Source organism: Ambystoma mexicanum, chromosome 12, assembly GCF_040938575.1.
Source record: "Ambystoma mexicanum isolate Mex_15411 chromosome 12, UKY_AmexF1_1, whole genome shotgun sequence".
NCBI classification, from domain to species: domain Eukaryota; kingdom Metazoa; phylum Chordata; class Amphibia; order Caudata; family Ambystomatidae; genus Ambystoma; species Ambystoma mexicanum.
The window spans coordinates 92,993,863-93,016,963 of NC_090936.1; the positions used below are offsets into that span (position 1 = coordinate 92,993,863).

General features: G+C 47.7%; 1 protein-coding gene across 2 annotated transcripts in view; it reads right to left on the minus strand.

The window, feature by feature from the left end:
• Window positions 1–23,101, minus strand: part of RELN (reelin) — a 2,335,047-nt gene that overhangs the window by 1,202,178 nt on the left and 1,109,768 nt on the right. For both annotated transcript variants that reach the window (XM_069628072.1, XM_069628071.1), the window contains exon 9: window positions 22,711–22,807. In XM_069628072.1, the coding sequence (XP_069484173.1) occupies window positions 22,711–22,807 (97 nt within the window). The remainder of the gene's footprint in view (window positions 1–22,710; window positions 22,808–23,101) is intronic.

The following is a 23,101-nucleotide window of genomic DNA, read 5'->3' on the forward strand; positions in this document are numbered from 1 at the left end:
ATATCTGGGATGTAGAGCCAGAGAGTACAGGAAATGTGTAGAATGTAGAGCCAGAGAGTACAGGGAATATGTGGGATGTAGAGCCAGAGAGTACAGGGAATATGTGGGATGTAGACCCAGAGAGTACAGGGAATATGTGGGATGTAGACCCAAAGAGTACAGGGAATATGTGGGATGTGGAACCAGAGAGTACAGGGAAAACATGTGGGATGTAGAGCCAGCGAATAAGTGGGAGGAGCCAGACAGCACAGGCAATATGTGGAATGTTGCATCTGAGAGTGCGCAAATACATGTGATTTTAAGGAACGGGAATATGAAAAGAGCCTACTTTTACACAATTCTGAAGCTTTTAGAGGTGAAGGTGACCTTGTTATTTGTGAACCGCATTGTTGAGTTCTGCTGTGACAGTTTGTTACCTCTGGTACAAGGCAGGGAGGAGGAAGGACCCGGTAATGTTAAAGAGGCATTACAGGGCAACCCTGAACATGTGGCTTTGGATAATGTTCCTATTTTCCGAGTATTCATTGGCATGTGGATTTTTTTTACGTCATTTAGGGGTCGCAACTGTGACCCCTGTGGCCTCCCTTACTACCCTGAAAAAACATTTTAAAAATCCTTTCTTTTTGTTAATGCCAGCACCATGTGGCTCTTTGCTTCTGGAGTGGCTGGCTTTCTTGTTCAGGTCTCTTTTAAAAAAAAAAACTTTCAGCAGTGACCCTAAATAAGAAAGAATAGGAATACCAAACAAAATTGTCTTTCTGGAATTCTATACAATAATTGCTAGACACATTAAAGGTTTATTTCAGGCACACTTCAGGGGCGCGTCACTGGTTTAGTCTTTCTTAAACACCTCAACTCAGCCTTTCATCCTTCTGAGGTTGATAAATGAGTACCAACACAGGTTGGGTGATATTGTATTTATATTTGTGATATATAAAGCACTTAAGCGTAAGTGCTATATAGTAACATATCATTATCATTTGGCCATGGACGTCTGATTGCATTCACAGTAATTTGGTAATATTACTATATCTATAATCTTGTCTACCATTGTCTGTGCACTGCCCTAGCTAAAATTGTACCTGTCCACTGCTGACTTTACACTGCCTCTACCAAAGTGAACCTGCACACTGTTGACTGTGCACTGCCATAGCTAATAGCACCCTTGCCTACCGCAGATTTTGCACTGTCCTAAGTTAATTCGAACTTGCCTACTGTTGATTTTGCACTGCCTTAGTTATATTCGAACCTGCCTACTGTTCATTTTGCACTGCCTTAGTTAAATTCGAACTTGCCTACTGCTTGCACTGCCCTAGTAAATTCGAATTTGCTTGTTGCTGATTCTGCACCGCCTTAGCATAATCGAATTTGCCTAGTGTTGCGACGCACCTCCTCCTAGGTGCCTATCCATCATGCTCTTTAGGGCGCTCCTCATACTGTACCACATTCTGCCCATTGAAGCAGCAACCTTCATCCTGCTACGCATACATCCAACATGGCCGTCATACATTCAGCCATCAGCCACCTTATCTCTCCCAAGCTTTGGCCCCCCGACCCCACGCACGGCGACCCCCACAATGGACCTTATGACACCCACCATAGGCCTCCAGAACCTCAACACTGACATTAACCCATACTTCAATGACCCAGCTCTCTGGCTGAAACACTTCGCTAGTAAACCCACTCCGAATCAACCGTGCTCCTTATCTCTCAGAAACAAAAGATTAGGCACCAGATTCCGCATTCGTCCCACCCGTAGCAACTACCCCAAGCAAACACAACACACACCACCATGCTCACCTACTGCACTTACCAATAGCAAACTCCCCTCTACAGAGGCGATATTGCCGATTATCAAGGACGCCCTCATCAACGCCAGATCCCTCACAGCGCACGCTCTAGATATAGCAGACCTTATAATATCTTCAGATCTCCACTTCATTGCCATAGCTGAAACTTGGCTTCATGCTGCATCTGGTCCTTCCTTAGCCCTTGCCCTACCACCCGGCTTTGGCTTCATGAGATGTGACCGCACCTCTGCTTCCCACACCAGAGGTGGAGGCCTTGCCATCATCCACAAAACCACTCTGGATTTAAGAGTATCGACCGACACTAAACTTGAGTCCGCTGAACTACTATCAGTCAAACTCGCACTAACACCTAATCAAACAGCCACCCTTCACCTAATCTGGCCCCCAGGCCCCGCACCCTCCATTGTCGGCGAAATCTCTACCCTCCTCCTTGACAATGCTAAAAATAACTCACAAATTATTATCCTCAGAGACCTCAATCTAGGACTTGGCGACCCCAAAGATCCTACGGCACTAGACTTGGAAAATGCCCTTTCTAACTCTGGCTTCACCCTACACATCCAAGAGCCTACACACTCCAAAGGCAGGACCCTTGATTGGTTAGTAAGTTCTAACTGCAATATTAATGTCCTGGCCAATACCCCTTGCTTATGGTCAGACCACCACATTATCACTTTTAATATTGAAGCTTCCCCCCGTATCCCAACCTTGATAACGCCTGCTCTCCCAACCAGAAACAAAAAGGACATAACCAAGGAGAAACTTCTCCCTCTGCTACTCCCTTTGCTTAAAGCTGCCACTGACTCCGGCGTTGACCCCACCACTCTAGCTGACATCTATACCTGCAGCATGCGCACAGCTTTAGATGCTATTGCCCCCATCAAACTGAGGAAGGCCAAACCACAGGCAGCCTTAACTCTTGGTTCACACCACAGTTAAGAGTACTCTGCAAAACTAAACGCTGGGCTGAAAATCGTTGGAAAAGTCACCCTTCTGACGCGCACAAAGACGGCTTCTTCTTGGCTTCGCTCACCTACAAAGCAGCCATCATAGAGTCGAAAAAAGAGTCCCTCAATAACCGCATCCTGCAAGCGGACTCCAACTCCAAGGAACTCTTTAAGATCCTAAAAGAGCTTGAAACTCCCATTACCCAACCCCCCCCCCCCGACACCTGCATTAAAGATAGCAAATGGTGTGCTAACATTCAGGCAGCACTACTGAACAAAATCACCACGCTTCAATCTAAGATCACAGCTAAACAAGACAGTCTGAAACTGGACAACCGTCCTCCTACCCCAGCTGGGGCCCTCTCACCCGACTTGCACAATCTCAAACGGTTTGCCTTCTCTCCGCTCACCACGGCGGAGGTGGAAAACATTATCTTGAGGATCAAACCATCCAACTGCCAGGGTGATCCCTGTCCTGCCCCTATCATTAAGGAATCGGCACATGATCTGGCCCCATTTATCACATCCTTCATTAATGCTTCCTTTAAAACAGGAACTGTCCCTGACAACCTCAAGGATGCATGAGTGATCCCGCTGCTCAAAAAACCCTCCCTGGACCCGAGCATACCCACCAACTACCGTCCTATTACTACTGTCCCGTTCCTGCTAAAAATCCTAGACCGCGTAGCATATCTGCAAATCCAAGAGTACTTGGAAGCCAATAATCTTCTAGGTCTCAGACAATCCGGCTTCCGCCCCAAACATTGAACTGAGACAGCTCTACTAGACTTAAAAACTCAAATTGAAGTTCTGAAGGACAACAGCAAACTGGCCCTGTTACTCCTACTCGACCACTCTGCGGCATTCGATTTGGTCAATCACCAAATCTTATGCAAGCACCTGCACTCTGCCGCCCACTTCTCTCCGTCAGCTACGGCCTGGATCAAATCATTCCTGAGTAATAGATCTATGCGGGTCTTTTCTCAATCTGCAGCTGCAGATCCCTCCCCTATTCTCTGCGGCGTCCCCCAAGGCTCTTGCGTGTAGCCAACTCTCTATAACGTTTTTACAAAACCGCTCTTTGATGTACTTGACTATCTGGGTGTCTCTTACACGAATTACGCTGACGACACCTAGATACTCATTCCCATTACTGGAGACTACGTGGCTGACACCAAGGCCCTTAATGATGTCTACTTGGTCATCCAAGCTTGGATGGCACAACACCAACTATGCCTCAACGATGACAAGACTGAGCTCCTCATCCTGGGCACTACGTAACGCCTCAGTAAACTTGAACCGTCTTACCAATCGTTTATCATCGACGGCAACACTATCCAAGTCTCGAAAGACACGAAAACCTTAGGTGTCTACCTTGATGCCACTTTATCCCTATCCCATCAACCTAATGCAGTTAGATCTGCTTCAGCATACACCTGCAAACTGATTGCAGCCTGCAGGCCATTTCTGACTACTCCTAACACGGTCACACTGGCCAGAACCCTCATCATGGCCAAAATCGACTATGGTAGCGCCCTCTACCTAGGTACTAGCCAAGAGAATCTGAACAAATTGCAAATCGTCCAGAACAACGCCATAAGAGCGGCTCTAAACATCCTGCGAAACCACCACATCTCGGAATCTAGATCCAATCTACATTGGCTACCTGTCAAACTGAGAATATCATTGAAAGCCTTAGGCCTCACCCACAAATGCCTAGCCAACCAAGCCCCCCCGTATCTCTGCAGCCGGCTACCCCGCCACGCGCCTACCCGCCCACAAAGAGCCGCCCAGACCCACCAATTAACTATCCCTAGGTTCAAACTACAAAAAGCGGGTGCATCAAGCTTCCCCGTCCTAGCATCCAAGCTCTGGAATGCTCTACCCCTCACCATTAGATCAGAAGAATGTTTTAGTGCCTTCAAGGCTAAAACGAAAGCCTGGCTCTTCACTCAGCCTTGAAACTCAGACTTCTTATGTCCCCGGGAGCCTTGCCCTAGCAAAGCGCCAGTTCTATTCCCTACTTTGTAAATGTTGTATATTGCTGTATGCTCTGAATATTTTGTACTGTATCTATAGTTTGAATTTATGTATGCCCGTTATGTAACCATGTCTAAGTTGCGCCCTGATGCCTCCGGGCCGGACGGTGCATGTTACAAATAAAACAAATACAAATAAAACAAATACAAATACAAATATACACATTGATATTAACGATACATATAGCGATCCATTCTTGTATGAAACGTATTTCACATTACAGTGATATCGTAACCATATTTTTCGTAGTATACTAAGGAACACTGCTATGTGCTGCCACTTCCCGTTTGGTCAACGGGTGAAAGGTCGTGTTCCATCGCTTCCTGTGATATCACTTCAGGGTGGGATCAAATGACATCACTTCATGTGATGTCATCAATGGTCAAGGGTCATGTGATGTCACTTCTGCTACCCTAGGCCTTTTGGTGAAATGACGTCCCTGCACAGAGCCCATGATATTTTTAGCGAACGTTCTGCTGGTTCTCCTTTTGTAACATGTTTTGCCTTTTCCTGGTTTCCTGAGACTGAAGGGCTGTCTGGTTTACAGTTGGAACACTGTGGCGGCTTCCCATAATTCCTCTGTGGCCACACCCTACTTCACATCACAGCTTTGGTGGAGTGTGATATACAAACGCCTGTAATTGGTCCTGACCCTGATAAAGTGAAAGGTCATGTAGCTGCTGGCTTGGGGTTATATGGAAATGCTTGCACCTGGACAGGAAGATGGAAGGGATGCAGTGGCAGGCCTCTCAGTCTCCGACCTCCTTCCCACCTCCCCAATGTTCTGTATTCACCACTTTATATTATTTCATTGCATTGCATTTCACTGTGCTTTGCAATACTACAGTGAGATGTGCAGTTCAGAGTGACAACATGCCACGGCCATTTTGTGGAAAATGGGTCTTATTTCAAGCTCTGTAATCACCAGATGTCTGCAAATTTAAAATTACAGATCTCTGATACGGTTAATGGCAGCCGGCCTGCTCATCTATAAGGTCACCAGAGGGCGCGGTCCACGTTTCCAGCACCCTTAAGTAAGAGTTTTACAAATAAACTTGGCCCCATTGCCTTTACTGCGGTTCAGATTTGCTCTGCACAGCGCTGAGCCAGCATCATCAGCCCTGGCACAGGTGGGCACCCATGCCCGGAGGAAGCAAGCACAGCTTTCTGCACTGCACTCTGGACCAGCAGAACTCTGCACCCAGATCCGCTGCTGTGCTGGACCCTCTTATGAGAACCCCTTTCTTCCTATCCAGATGTGTAGGACATATGGGCCGCTTAGGGTTTCAGGGTATCTTTTGATTTGGAAAAGTTACCAGGATCGCTGCACATACAATTGACGGAATTATGTTTTGATAATAAATGTATTGTCCATATATTGAGCCTTCATACACGTACCAAGCTCAGGCAGGGACGGCGTAATGCCACCAGGCCACTTCCCCATCACCAAACCATTTCCAGCCATGTATTTGTTCATGGTCATTTCATACACTCATTTAATGTAAAGATGAAACATTGGTCAGGTGCCTCCGTCCACCCCGTTGCCCCCAATTTGCCAGCCAAAGTGCATGCTTTAGTTGGGGGTCGCCCGTCGGCATCAACACGTTTCCATCAAAATTCCCAATTTCGCTTGCTGACCTTCAAGCGGCCCAGCAATTAATCCTTTTGCACAACAGATCAGCGAACTGCTCCGCAAATGATGTCAAAATAGATCTAGTTTTGTTATGAGTTAATAATCAGGACGTTATCTGTTGGATTAACAGTTGGCACCGCAGAGCCTCCAACTTTGTGAGATTGCAACTGGGTGCACAGCAGATTTACACATGCATTATGTTATGTTATGTTACTACGCTTTTGCACGGCGCCGAATAACCTCTGTGGTAGTTTCAAGGTGCTGGGCCATGTCCAAGGCTGTTGAGGCCCTGCCCGGGGTAACCAGACCGTAGTCTTCTCAGAAGGATAGCATGAGCAGTGGTGACGGTAGGAGGGTGGGATAGTGGGTAAGGAGTTTGCAGATGCAGCGAGGGAGTTAGGTAGGGCTACATTTCCCTGCTAGAATGGGTGTGTGCTTGCCCATCATATAAGGACTATATTGTAGTGAGTGGCGGCACAGCACAGTGTGTTGAGCGAATGTGTGCACTGGGACTCCAGGGTAGTTTTGGAGTGTTATGATAGAGATTGAGTGGAGTTGGATCCGGGGTGCCGAGTATGCGGGTGCTCCAGGACCCGGGCCCCCTAACCCCCAGAAAAAGCCATCTGCGTACCGGGAAAGGCCATCTGCGTAAGAGCCCCTATAGTTTTAGTGGACTAAACCGCCCCCCGTGGGTTGGCTGCGTGATTTTGAGTGCTTGCTTGGGCATTACTGGTAGATATGTAGGCTTAAAATGCCTGCCGCGTCTATTTAAGGTACCGCAGGTAAATTCCCGAATAATCATTCTCGAGGAATCATCCCTAAAAGGTAGTTTAAAAGCAGTGAGATTTGCAGGGGTGGGAGGAGGCAAAGAAATGTGTGAAAACATGCCGGGGGCATATGGTCTATTTGAAACACTTCTCGTCCATGCAAATAAAGGAGTGATTGACATGCCAAAAATAAAACCTGCAAAATGTGTGTGTTACACATTGCTGCAGAGTTCAGAGCCCACGCACAATTTGAATGCATGCTGTCCATGTATATGTTTCAAAGGAAAGATCTGTTATCCCTAATCCCATGGCAGTCTGCAGCACAGGGGTGCCCCGTGCTACTCTGCAATGACCTGCATTCGTCTGAGGGGTTATCCGTCTACTACTTCACTCTGTGTAATTGACGTCCTTTTTGTGACGGCCAATGGTTCCCCCAATCGCTTCGCATGTCGGATATCTGATGCAAGTGCTGAACGACTCACTGCGGTCAGCAATCCGCGCGCTGAAACTCGCCCCGCCACCAGATCCACCCACCCTCCACCAATGCTGGCAATCTTTTCAACATCTCTCAGTGCACGGAAATAGATCGGAAACATCGGTACAACAATCTCCCACCCAAAACATGCACATACAGCACCTTCAGTAGTGCAATGTTCACACTAAAACACTAGAGGTAATTACAGTGCACAGATCTCTCCCTCCCAGCCCGCCCAAAGTCCTCATTCTGTATAATACTAACACACACACGCATACACACATCACACTGCTTCAACACACTTCTACACATCTCAAGGACCCGCCCCACTCACGTTCCCTTATCATCTTGCCTCAGATGAACAGGCTTTTGAAAGAGACCAGCTGGCACATTTTCACTTAAATCCAATGTGCACTGATCAATGAAATTCTTTGAGGTGATTAACAGAACATGGTAAACTATAGTAGAAGAGGCGGTGAGTACTCAGCGCTGGTCTTTTGTCATGCCAAAGGAAAGCAAAAGAGATGAAGGTTGGAAGGTTTAGAATTAATCCTAACCTTTTTTTCCACGGTCTCCCTTCCTCTCTACCATACAAATTCTCCAGCATTTGTGCCCGCATGGGTTTTCATGCCCGTGCAAATGCTGGTGATCCCTATGGGGTACGCCAGCTTTATGCACCAGCATAAAGCGGGCAGACCCTATATGCCTGCATTGTACACGCTGCCTTCCATGCCTGCATGGCAGGCAGACTGTACAATTACAATTAAACCCTGCATGACATACTTGCATGTCAGACAGGCTTTGATATTCATTGTGAACACTGTTCACACTTACACTCAAACAATGCCCGACATGCGAAGAATTTTTTTACGACACCGTCAGTCATCATGGGGTTGGAGGACATTCTCCTAAAGAGGACGTGACTGGAAGTGCAAAGAAGCCACCACGTTTTACCCAGAATTGGTCCTCCAAGTGACATCTTAGGACATGGACACAGGAAAGATGACTCCTTCAAGACAACAATCCCTATTGCTCTAAGGAAGGCAGGAATTGTGTGCTACAAGGCACATTAAGTACCTTTCAATGTTTGGGGTCACAAATCTGTAAGGGGATTTAAGGAGGGAACTTGGAGGGGAGGCGGATTTGTTGGTTGAAAATGGGTTAATACTAGGATGTTGTGTGTTTGTCTTGCAAGTCAAATAAAAAATATTTTGCTCACTTCAAAAAAAAAAAAAAAAAGAATTCATCCTAACCTCTGGCATTGCGCTGGCGAACTCTCCAGACCATCGTTCTTCAGCTGCCAAGCCATTACAGAAGGGGAAAGACCATATGCAAATCAGGCTTGGTCCCACCCCTAAAGGGGCATTCCAACTTGAACTGATTTGTGACATCCTTTCTACACAGTCAAGACCACAAACATCTCCAGACATGTTTCAGCCTCACAGGGCGTCATCAGTGAGGTGTAGCTTAGGTCTCCAGGCCCAACAGGCTCAGGACCCACGTCTGGGCATATTTGTCCCCCGCCCGAGGTAAAAAAGCAACATAAAAAAGGTGATGGCTGGGAGGTTCAGAATTAATCTTAAACTTCTGGCAATTTCTTTGGGCAGCCCTCCAGAGACGATTTTCACATTAATCAACAACTAAATAATGATAAATACAGACTTCCCTCTAAAGTAATATTATATATCAGATAATCTCTGGCATAATATGCCATAGCATCATTAATTATCTAGGTAAGGCACCCTGGTCCAAAATAATATGAATTAGACGGGAAGGAACAAGTTACTTACCTGTAACTGTTGTTCTCCAGCATGTGTCTGGCATGGATTCACATGCTCATGAATATTCCCCGTCGTCAGGCTGGGAATCCTCGGTAAAGAAAAATCAGTATCAGTTTCGTTTCTGATCTGTCTTTCGTAGTAGTAACCAATCACTGACCTCTGCGTCATACTGACCACAGCCAATGACTGCCATCTCCCTAAACCCCGCCTCTGGCAGCCATCTTCAGATTTGGTAGCACGTGAAGTGGCAGTATGACCAAGTGAAGAGCCGCAGAGGGGTAGGCGGGAGGGTTCGCATGTGAATCCATGCCAGACCCATGCTGGAGAACAACAGTTACAGGTAAGTAACTTGTTCCTTCTCCAGCATGGGGTCTGGCATGGATTCACCTGCTCATGAATAAAATAATACATAGCAGTACACACATGCACAACCACGGGAGGTGGCAACAGGCTCAACATTAAGCAATACAACAACTCAACATTAAGCATCTCTTACCTTCTCACCAGGCTCACCTTAGGCGAACAGGTTGCGCAGCACTGCTTGGCCGACCCTGGACTCCTCCCTGGAATCCCGGTCGACGCAGTAGAATTTCGTGAAGGTGTGCGTCGACCTCCACGTAGCAGCCCTGCAGATGTCCAGCAGGGGCACACCAGATAGGAACGCCGTGGTCGCTGCGATTGCTCTGGTGGAATGGGCTCTCGGACGGCCAGGCAGCGGTCGGTTTGCCAACTGATGACAGTACATGATACAGCCGGAGAGCCATCTGGAAATGGAAGCCTTTGAGAGAGCCTTCCCCTGATTGACAGGTCCAAAGTTCACAAAAAGTTGTGACGTCTTCCGAAAACTCTTCGTGCGGTCCACGTAGAACTTCAGTGCTCTAGCCATATCCAGCGAGTGCAAAGTCCTTTCAGCCGGCGACGAAGGCGACGGGAAGAAAACAGGCAACACCAAGGGTTCGTTGAGGTGGAAGTCCGACGGCACCTTGGGCATGAAGGAGGGGTGCGTCCTGAGCACTACCCTTGTGTCGTGAAAAGTCAAGTACGGGGGCTTGCAGGAAAGGGCCTGGATCTCTCCCACCCGTCGTGCGGAGGTGATGGCCACAAGAAACGCTGTTTTCCACGACAAGAACTTCAACGGAGCTGAGTGCAGAGGCTCGAACGGAGGTCCCATGAGCTTGGTCAGCACCACGTTGAGCTCCCACGCCGGGGCCGGAGCCTTCACCGGCGGGAACAGTCCCTTCATGAATTCTTTCACTAGACGATGAGACCACAAAGACGTCCGTCCCGTGGTTCTGGTGTATCGGGAGATCGCAGCAAGATGAATCTTGATGGAAGCGTGCGCCAGTCCAGCCTTGGCCAGCGTCAGTAGGTACGGCAGTACTTGAGGAGCCGTAATCCGTAGAGGGTTAATCTTCTGTGCGTGGCACCAGACAGAGAACCTCTTCCATTTGTGTCCGTAGCATTTAAGAGTTGAGGACGCCCTGGCCTTTGCAAGAACCTCTCTGCAGTCGGCCGGTATGTCGTAACCTCCAAACTCTAACGCTGCAGGAGCCAGGCCTGCAAGTTCAGCGACTTCGGGTCGTGATAGAGGATGGCGCCTCCTTCCCTGGAGAGAAGATCCGCGTCCACTGGCAGCTTGATTGACGGGGACGCTGACAAGTCCAGAAGGTCCGGGAACCATATCTGCCTCGGCCACGCAGGTGCGACGAGGATCATCCTGCACCGTGACCTCTTGAGCTGGTTGATGAGCCGGATCAGCAACGGCAATGGAGGGAACGCGTATAGGAACAGGCCCTGCCAGGGGAACGAGAAAGCATCGCCCATGCTCCTCGGCTGGGGAAACCTGCTGGCGAACCTCCGGCACTTGGAGTTCGTCGATGTCGCGAACAGATCGATCTGGGGGGTGCCCGACCGTCGGAAGAGGCGGTCCACTAGATCCTGTCGTAGTTCCCACTCGTGGCACGAGCGCAGCTCTATGCTGAGCGAGTTGCCAATGGTGTTTTTATTCCTGCCAGATGAAACGGCACCAGAAACATCCCTTGGGCGACGGCCCAATGCCACAGATCCTGCGCCTCCTTGGACAGGGCTGGGGATCTGGTACCGCCCTGCTTCCTGATGTAGAACATGGTGGTGGTGTTGTCGGTGAAGATCCTCACCACCTTGCCCTTGAGGGACGGAAGAAAGGACTGAGGGCCCAAAACACTGCACGGTGCTCCAGGACGTTGATATGGAGGGACTTCTCCGTCGGCAGCCAAAGGCCTCTCGCGTGCAGATTTTCGGTGTGTGCTCCCCACCCTTCCAGGGAGGCATCCGTGGTCACTGTCTTCTGGTGGCCCGGGGTCTGGAAGTCCATGCCCGCCGTCAGATGCGCGCGGGTGCCCCACCACCGGATCGCTCGTCGGAAGCTCTCGTCGAGTGTGATCCTGTCCTCGAAGCTGCCCGTCGTCTGGATCCAGCGAGCGTCCAGGAACTCCTGTTATGGGCGCATCCGAAGCCTGCACAGGCGGATGAGAGAAATGCAAGAAGACATCATTCCGAGGAGGGATTTGATGGACCTCACCCTGGCCGCGTCCGCAACCAGCATCCGCTGCACCTTGCCCAAGATGGCCCTCGTCCTTTCCTCCGACGGAGAGGCCAGAAGCGTCACTGTGTCGAGTTTCGCTCCCATAAACAGTGCGTCTTGCGCGGGCACCAGGTTGGACTTGGCGTAGTTTATGGAGAATCCCAGGTCCGTGAGTACTTGGACGGTCCTCGCCGTGTGCTCCGCGGCGAGCTCCCTTGTCTTTGCTCGGATGAGCCAGTCGTCCAGGTAGGGGTAGACGTGGATCCCCTCCAGGCGCAGCCGCGCCGCCACCGGTGCGAGGCACTTGGTGAACACCCTGGGTGCCGACCTCAATCCGAAGGGAAGGGCTCTGAACTGGTAGTGACGCCCTTGGACCACGAATCTGAGAAACTTTCGGTGTCCCTTTAGGATGGGGATATGGAAGTAAGCATCCTCCAATCCAACGACGACAGGAAATCGCCCTCCTCCAGCTGACCCAGGACGTGCTGGAGGGTGACCATCCGGAACTTCTGTGCCTTGATGAATTTGTTCAGTCGTCGTAGGTCCAGGATGGGACGCCATCCTCCTGTCTTCTTCTTCACTAGGAAGCATCTTGAGTAAACTCCCGAGCCCCGAAGCCTCTTTGGGACGAGCTCGATGGCGCCTTTCTTGAGCATCACCTTAACCTCCAAGAGAAGTTGAGGGACGTGATGTTCCTTCCTGGCCACGGGGGGGACGCGCGGGCACTTCTTTAGAAACTCGAGCGCGTGACCCTGGGCCAGGGCGTCCAGCACCCAACGGTCGGTGGAGATGGACTCCCACACGCTGACGAAGTTCGCCAGCCGGCCTCCCACCGGGATGCTTCGGTGGGGGCCCGACCCCACGGCCGGTTCAGTCCTGCTTCGACGAGGCTTTGCCACCTTGTCCTCTCTGGCGACGACGGCGGGGTCCGCCCGACTTGCCTCGTCCCCTGTAGGCTTCCTGTGACGACGAACGGGCCGCTTGACGGTAGGTGGAATATCTGCCGCCGGAACCTTTGGAGGCACCCTGCTTGCCTCCGGTGCTCCGAAAGGGTGGCCGTCGTTGCTGGAGAACACCAAGAGCCCGTGCCGTCTCTGTGTCCGTCTTGATGGCTTGTAGGGAATCGTCCACTGTTTTCCCAAACAGGTTGCTCCCGTCGAACGGCATGTCCAAAACTCTGGTCTGCACGTCCTGCCGGAAGTCCGTTGCCTTGAGCCATCCACGCCATCTAAGGCACACGCCGTTGCCCAACTGGCAAAATCTAGTGTCAGCGATGTCCGTCGCTATCGTAATGGCGTGGTCCGACGCCACTTCTCCTTCCTGCAAGATCTCTAGGGCCTCCGCCCTCTTGTCGCCCGGTAGGAAGTCCAGCAGGGGGGCGATCTTGTACCACAACTCCCTGTTATAGCGGGCTACGATAGCCAAGGCGTTGGCAGCCTTAATCGTCGCTGCCGATGAGATGACTCTGCGTCCCATGGTGTCCAATTTCTTTCCCTCGCCGTCCGGGGGGGGAGGTTGACGTAGAGGCCGAAGCCCCCCCCGCTTTCTTCCTGGCCGCCGCGGAGACGACCGAGTCCGGGGTCGGCTCTGCCCGAAGGCACAAGGGGGCCGCGTCCGGGACCCAGCACCCACCCCATTCTGCAAAAGGCGAATTATAATCACATAAGATTAGAAACTAACAACATGCCACAGTACTGCATCGAGTAACATTTATTTAAGCCAAAAAAGCATACATAAAATACACGCGTTTACCTCCATGCGTATATTCGTACATATATATATATATATATATATATATGCATATCCAAATACATATCCAAACCAGCATAGACCCTCCTCAAAGAGAAAGGGCTTACCTTATTGAAAAAGATGTTGCAAGACTGCTCGTCCCATTTGTATCTCGTCCGCATGCTGTCGTTCGAGGCAGAAGTGGCGGGTGAATGTATGGGGCACTGACCATGCTGCCGCCCTGCAAATGTCTGTCAGTGGAAGCCCCGCCCACAACGCCGTCGACGACGAAGTCGCCCTGGTCGAGTGAGCTCTCGGACGTCCTTGTAGCGGTTTTCCCACTTTTGAGTGACAGAAGGCAATCGTCGACGAGACCCATCGGGCCAGTCCTTGTTTTTAAATTGCCTTCCCCTATGCCTAAGGCCCATATGCAACGAAGGATTGCTGCGTAGATCGAAGTTGTTGAGTTCGATGAAGGTAAAATTTTAGAGCTCTCTTGACATCCAGGGTATGCAAGACCTTTTCCGAAGCTGATGAGGGAGTCGCGAAGAAGGTGGGCAGGACAATGGATGAATGTTTATGATAAGTCGTAGGAACTTTTGGGATGAAACGAGGACTCGTTGACAAGATCACTCTGTCTTTGAAAAATCTGAGATATGGAGGGTCTATGACCAATGCCTGTAACTCTGAGATCCGTCTAGCCGATGTTATGGCTATTAGAAAAGACACTTTCCATGATAAAAACTTCATTGACGATGTGGCCATCGGCTCAAAGGGTGGTTTCATTAACCCTGCAAGTACCATGTTAAGGCTCCACGTCGGTGGAAACCGCTTAACCGGGGAAAACGTCCGGAATAAACCTCTCATGAAGTGTTTCACTAACCTGTCTCTAAACAAGGGCGTGGATTTCCTCCCTCTTGTAAACCTAGAGATGGCCGCCAGATGAACCTTTAGTGATGAAAAAGACAAACCACTCTTCGCCAAATGTAGTAGATACGGGAGAATCTGTTCCGGAGTAACCCTCAGAGGTTCCACTCCTCCCTGTCCTTGGCACCACGTACAGAACCTCCTCCACTTACACCTGTAAGACTTGTTGGTGGACGGGGCACGCGCAGCCTGTAATATCTTCCGACAGTCCGAGGGAATGTTCAAGGCACCAAATTCTGAAAAGTCAGTAGCCAAGCTGTGAGGTTGAGGCTGCTCGGGTTGTGATGCCACACCGTTCCTTCGTCCCGGGACAAGAGGTTGGGCACCTTTGGGAACGTTATCGGGCGATCCGCTGACAGATGAAGCAGGTCGGAAAACCATGGTTGCCTCGGCCAACACGGTGCTATCAAGATGACTCGGCACCTGTACCTGCGTATCCACTGCAGAGTTCTCCGTATCAGAGGGAACGGAGCGAAGGCGTAGAGGAACTTGCCCGTCCACGGGAAGGAAAACGCTTCTCCCACGAATCTTCCTGTGGCCACCTGCTGGCGTACATCTCGCACTTTTTGTTCGCCTTCGTGGCGAAGAGATCCAGCTGAGGTCGCCCCCATTTTTCGAAAACCTTCGACAATTGATCCGTGTCTATTTCCCACTCGTGAATCTGGTCCATATTTCTGCTGAGCGAGTCCGCCTGCTCGTTCCTCACTCCTGGCAGGTGATGAGCTACTATGGATATATCGTGTTTTAGAGCCCAGTGCCACATTTTCTGAGCCTCGATGGAGTGTTCTGGATCGCGTGCCGCCTTGCTTCCTTAAGTAAAACATTGCCGTGGTGTTGTCCGTCAGAACTCTCACTGTGGATCCCTTGATGTGAGGCAGGAATGCCCTCAGGGCCCAGCGCACCGCTCTCAATTCCAGAACGTTGATGTGCAGGAGAGATTCCTTCTGAGACCAACTGCCTTGTGTCTGCAGAGTGTCCATGTGCGTTCCCCAGCCAGTTAGGGACGCGTCCGTCACCACAGTGAATCGGAACTCCGGCTCTTGTAGGGGTACCCCTTTGGAAATATTCTGAACTCTCTTCCACCACCGAAGAGTTGATAGGAGCTCGTCGTCGTCGACGGTCAGCCTGTCTGACCAGAGGCCCTGAGCCTGCGTCCAACGGTCCGCCAAAAACTGTTGCACTGGCCTCATGAAAAGGCGGCAGTTGGGCACCAGAGGAATGCAGGACGCCATAGCTCCCAGGATTGATGTATATTTTCTCACCGACAGCCTGGAATTGATTTTTAACTGACTTGCCAATCGACTGAGCCTGGTGATCCTGTCGAGGGATGGTCTGACTAACCCCAACTGGGTCTCGAACTGTGCACCCAGAAACACCAAGCTTTTGGACAGCGTTAGCGAGGATTTTTCGAAGTTTATCGCAAACCCCAATCGTTGCAAGAGGCTCATGGTGTCCTGTAGACTCCTGTGCGTCGACGCCGGGGAGGACCCCCTCACCAACCAGTCGTCGAGATACGGGTATACATGGTGGCCTTGCCTTCTCAGTCAGGCTGCCACCAGAGCCAGGCATTTTGTGAATGTTCTGGGGGAAGATTTCAGTCCAAAGGGAAGAACTGTGAACTGGTAGTGAGTCCGCCCTACCACAAACCTTAGGTACTTCTTGTGTCGCCGACACATCGGTATGTGGAAGTACGCGTCCTGCAGGTCCAGAGACGCCAGAAAATCCCCTTCTGGAACTGACCTGATCACCTCCTGGAGCGTGAGCATCTTGAACTTTGTGTTTTTCAGCGACTTGTTTAGTTCTAGGATGGGACGCCACTTTCCATTTGGCTTTTTCACCACAAAGTATCGGGAATAAACCCCTTGACCCCTTTGTGACGACGGGACCAGTTCTATAGCCCCTTTTTGTAGCATAAGTGCTACTTCCTGCAGCAACACGCTCAGATGGGATTGAGCTATACACGCCGGTGGAATATGCGGAGGGTTGCTCTTGAATTGCAGGGAATGACCGTATTTTACAGTGTCCAACACCCATTGATCTGTTGTTATCAGCTCCCATTCGTTGATGTAACATGATACTCTGCCCCCCAGAATGTTCCGATGCCCGTCATTGCTGGTCCTTACTCTGTTTATCCCTTGTCGACGATGAGTAACCTGCTCTCTTCTTGGGGGCCTGGTAGTCGCGGCGACGTTTAGCCGCTTGCGACGCTCGCCTGTATCCCTGAGAGGAATATGCTGGCCTACCGAAGGGTCGGTCCCTCGATGAAAATCTGGAATTCCCCGATGCCCCTCTGTCTCTCGACTCAAGGTCGATCTATGACGATCTCCGGAGGAAGATTTAGATTTTTCTTTGTCTTTCCTCGCTGAAGATGAGGACGAAGAGGCCTTCTTCTAAGAAGAGTCCCTGGAATGGCCTACCAACGATTCCTTGTCCACCGGTCGCGATTTCTTTACCGGGGGTTCCGATGACGATGAGCGGCGCGGGGCCCCTGAAGATTTTGACACCGAGGCCGCGCTGCGTGTGGAGCCCACTTCCGAAGGCGGGTATGCCCCTGCTCCGTCGTTCAACCATGCGACAAGTCTGCGATTCCGATCCTTAAGAGTCTTCTGAGAGAAGCCCTTACATATGTCACACTTGTCAGCCGAGTGATGAGGGTGCAGACAGTAAATGCAGTCCATATGTCCGTCCCCCTCGTAGACCTTCTTTAGTCCGCACCTAGCGCACGGGCGGAACAGTGCTTTCCCCGACATTAGGAGAAAAAAACGCAGCAGCATAACCTAACCAAGTAGAAAATACACAAGGTGTTCCCACTTTGGAGACGGTTGAAATCTGAAGGGAGCCGCGGGGGCGGGGCATTTATACCACTACGTCCTAGTGGGGCGTGCGTGCGCGGCCCAAAACGACGTAGATAGGACACAAAAGTGTCGAACGTTTTCCTACGGGAAAAGGCTTTATAAGCTTACCGAGGGTTCCCAGTCTGTCGACGTGGAATATTCTAAGCATGTGAATCCATGAAAGATCCAATGCTGGAGAAATTGGTAAATTCCCATTCCCATTCCACAAACACCCTATAAAACCTGTGTTCTATGGCCTTCCCAAAATCCACAAAGACAACCATAACCCACCTCTCAGGCCCATAGTTGCAGGAACAGAGAGCATTTTTGACCCGCTAGCTATCTACGTGGATCGATTGTTACAACCTCTCATTCAAAAATCCCTAGGTACCTAAAAGATACGACTGATTTCCTGAATTCCCTCAAAGAAATCTCAGCAATAGGACATGATTGTTTCCTCTTTAGTATGGATGTGTGTAGTCTTTTACACCTCCATACCCCATGATGAGGGTATTAATGCCGTTACATGGCTTCTCTCTAACTCTGCCAAAATAAGAGGTGATCCAGAATTTGTTATAGAATTGTTGAGCTTTTTTCTACAAAACAGCTACTTTCGTTTTCAAGGCAAATGTTACAATCAAATATCAGGAACATCTATGGGCTCAGCAATGGCCCCTTTCTACGCAAACACTTATATGTATAAGTTTGAACTAGATCATGTTTTGAACAACTTAACGTGGTCTCCAAAAATCCTTTTATGGAAACGCTTTATAGACGACATATTTGGTATTTGGTATGGCACAAGAGCTGAATTAGATCTCATCTTGCTCTACATGAACATGGTACATTCCAAGATTAAATTTACAATGGAGATCAGTGAACCGTATCTACACTTCTTAGATGTCAAATAGAACATCCACGAAGGAAACATCGTTACCACAATCTACCACAAACCAACAGATGCCAATAATTTGTTACATTTTACAAGCTTTCACCCTAAACCGATGCTGAAAAGCCTCCCATACAGTCAGATACTCAGGCTAAAGAGAATCATCTTGGACCCAGCAGGTCTAGACATGGAGTGCTCCCAACTCATTGACCGGTTTGAAAGGAGATGATATCCAGATAATCTACTACAAGAAGTTAGTAGAAGATCCAACCAGCTAACACAAGAACACCTTTTGATACCTAAAGTTAAAGACAAGACAACTCCTTTATTGTACATTTCTAAGTTTTCAGGACAAAATTTTCAGATCAGTAAATCGATCCGAAAGCACTGGAAAATACTCCATAATGATCAACACCTGAAGGAACTCTTTCCAAAAACACCTATGATGGCATTCAAAAGAGGTCGCAACCTTAGAGACAGACTTGTGAAGGCAGAAAGACCCACAAAAGAGAAACAACAGCTGTTACAAACCAAAAAGATGGGTACTTTGCCCTGCCTAAACTGCATTAATTGCAATAATGTGATCAAAGGTGACACCATTTCTCATCCACAAACAGGCAGAAAAATCAAAATCAAACACTTTGCAACCTGCTTGTCCGCAGGCGTAATATACACATTGAAATGCCCTTGCAGTAAACTCTATATTGGTCAGACTACCAGACCCCTGAAAGAACGAATCTCTGAACACAAATCAACTATTCGATGTAAGAATCAAAAATCACCAGTGGCCAGACACTTTATGGAATTTAGACATAACATTGCCCAATTGAGATTCCAAGTTATCGAAGTAGTCAAAAGACCACAGAGAGGTGGTAACTACACAATGCTCCTTGCACAGAGAGAAAAATATTGGATATACTTACTGGAAACAAAACATCCAATTGGCCTCAACGAGGAAGAATCCTTGTACTAATTCATACAGCTATACAAATCCCTTACCCAGACTTTGCCAGTGATTATAGATACCCTTTCATATCAGGGACCCCAAGAAGATATTACTTCCGTGAATCAAATACTTGAATATTATCCTCTACATGCAAGCTTACAACCAAGTTTACAGTTCATCCATGATTGTCTGACATTACTGAATTTATGCGATTTGAGTGAGACTATGGACCTAATGTAAATTGGCGAAACACTTATGATATTTAGGAGTATACTCTCTCCAAAGTTTCCTTACCGGATATACTATGCCTGACCATTAGATTACACTGTACTTATGGTTCCACTCTGTCTGGAAATGCCACATTTTGTCCTCTGATTCAACTGGTAATCACCTACAGGAATATAGGTACCTCTTATGATTACCTGAAGTATGTACCCAGTACGAGGATTTTTTGATGTATTCATTCATTTATCTGTGTTTTTTTCCATCATGCATCTATTTCTTGCAGTATTTATTTTTACCATCATAACAGAGTTCATACAAATTGTCTTTTATCTGTAACCAGTGCCACAACATTTTTGTAGAGAAATGTGGACACAATCAAGATTGTCTTGAATCATGATGTCAACACAATGGGATATCCTTAATCACATTAACTTATATGCTTACAATTCCGAATCAATATGTTTATCACGGTTACATTATGTAACAGCCAGAGTTCTAGATATATTCCTACATCCTTGAATTGCCATGTCAATTCAACCTCATTATTCTTTTCTTTCCATTTCACTCATTTTTTCACCATTAACAGTCAGTTCTCTTAACATATGGAACCTTTTAAGATGGCTGACGCTACTTATATTAATAACACAACCTATTTTTTTCTAAACCAGATTACAGGATTAACATTTTGATCTATATCAGATATTTTCCATTCATCCACCGATCCGATTTATATTTATTTATTAAGTAACAATGATAGTTCGTCATCATTAGATCCTATATAATCATTGTTCAAGATGGCCGCCTCTACGTCTATCTCCACCACAGTTAGTCCGCCAACTAATTTCTCCTTTCATAACATGGCCACACTTACATTATAGCCAACACTAGAGGGCCTCCATTCCCCTGATTATCCTGGGTTGCCATGGATACAGACTTCTCTGCAGGACGCGTACGGCTCTGCGAGTTACAGCTTTCCCAATACATGAGGTAAGTGGACGCCCTGTATCTCGTCCCCACAGTACCATATGCCACATCTCGTCCTCGGATGAGAACCTGCTCCATTGTAGATCGCTCAAGCATATGCTCTATTTATTTACAAACAGGATCCACTCTCTACATCAGCACCCTTTCCACGAATGCTGTTAGATCTTTAAGAACACCTTGTTCGCCGAACTCTAACATCATCATTTCTTTCCAGTATGACTCTGGTGTTACTTGTGAGTATACCTATATACTTGCCCATAGCCTCTCCGTATCTATATTGATACACTGTGAATAATACCCTGACATCTCTGGCTTCCACCACTAGTTTATTCATAGATTCGGTTTTCGGTCTCTTTTTTGTCTTTCACTACAGATAGTGGATCGCCGTGTAAACGGCCCCTACTGTAAAACAATGTTACTTTTTCATTACTGTCTGTATTTCGCTTTCCAGCATATGTGTACCTGCTATTTTTTAGAGGTTTTTTTTTAATATCCTTTTACACACATTTACTTAGTCATCTCCGTCCTGTGTGTTTTACATTTATTTTAGACTTTTTGAACATTCTACCTCTTTTCGAAACATTTTCTACTTCTAATTTCTACATTCTTTTGCTACCTTAGATAAGTGACCGCCATGAGGACGGCTGTTTTTGCAGCATCATGTCTGCTTATTACATCACTGAGGTACTGAGACCCACAACTGTATGTTACCCCCCTTCCACTTTTTTACCTCTTTCTCAACTGACCTTAAATCATTTTTGTTAATTACTGTTGTGTATATTCCCCTTGGACTGGGTCCCTTTCAATTTCTTTCATCATCTCACTCTGTCCTCATACTCGGTATACTATCATGTTCTTTTTACACCTTGTTTATATGCTTTTGAACACGACCATCTACCATTTTACATCTTCTCACACTATTCCACTCTTGGTGTGTGTTCCATTCAATCTCGCACTAAATATTCCAACACCAATACACTGTTTGACTCTTCATATGTGATTATTTTTCCCTTGTTGACACCATGTTCAGTTGTCATATTGATCACTGCTGGAGCATTTTTAGACTGTTTAAGACTATATAGAAGATGATTGACTTACATGCTGAAGTTAGGCCTAACTCTATATTTTGTTGCTTTGTCCACTTTTTGTTTTGTACATATTTTAGTCCTTAAAGGCTCTTGAAGAAGAGGATCAACCTCGAAACGTGTCAGCCAACAATGGACTATTTTCAATCATGATGAATTTTGTGATGTGTTTCTTTTGTTTTTTATGCTTCAACCATTGTTTATGAATAAATGGGAAATGATTTTGTTTCTTTCCCTTTTACAAGGAAGATTGTGTTCATTTGTAAACCACATTCTAATTGAAAATACTGTATGATACTTAAATGTAATACCTATCACTAATTCTAAAAAAAAAAATCACGCTTGTTATAGCGTGTCTAGAGAGTGTGCAGGGGACGGGAGGACTCCTACTTTGGGTCCTCTCTTCTGTCTTTGTTTACTATAGGGTTTTATGCCAAGACCCTCTTTTCCTCCTCTGCACCTTCTCATTCCCTAAAATGCCATGTTTTCGGCTTCTTTGAGAATATTTCCTGAAATTACAGTAAATTGTGGTGTGCACCCACTTTACCCTCCTGTTCCTAAATTCCCCTTTCCATTCCATGGAGTCTCATCAAGGGATGGGATTCCTGGAATTACCAGCACTGGTAGTACCGGTGCTGGTGATTCTGGCAATTATTTGCTGGTAGGGACTTGAACTCCCGGGAGGTCAGGCCTGCCGGTAGTTCACTGCCCCTACTGGCAAACTTGTGTTTCGCCAGTCTGGAAAACATGCTAGTGCCAGTATTACCAGCTTTTTTTCCCCTGCATTTTTTCCAGAGCGGGCAACTTGTAATGAGGCTCAATGTTTTTGTCAATATAAACTCTGTTTCATTCTTGTTCGGAAGGGTATCCAGCACCTTGAAACTCTGCAAACGGCATTGTAGCTCTCAACTAATAAAACAAAACTTCCTGGCTTTCTTTGAGAATATAGCAATCAAAACCCTAAAATATACTAAGCGTAAACATTGCACATGTTCTCCCTGTAGAAAATAGTTAACCAATACACCATTAAAGAATGAAACAGGAAGCCATGAAATGGCTGAGCAGTCTCACACACCGAATTTTCTCCAGTTGACTCCAGCCATCCGTATTGTTCTTCGTGTAGGACACAATGATATCGGGGTCCGAGTAGCTGAAGCGGCAGGTGCCGGACCCTGTGGGGAGCAATACAAGGACATGGTTAGAAGAACATCACTCTGCCGAAAGCTTTTTACTTGTACTCAATGCTTTATTCATTTACAATATTCAGATAAAGACAAGAAATAACTGCAAAATATGAGGACCCCTGCATGCCTTCCAATGGTCAATACAGATTTTATTGGCAGATTACTGGCGTGATACATGACGGGTAGATCGTTTTAATCAGATCTCTCTGGAAGGTGCCCCGGATCAGCGTGAATCCGTTTTATTCGCCTCTGTGTCTTATGAGAGCTCTCTCCTTTGCGCAG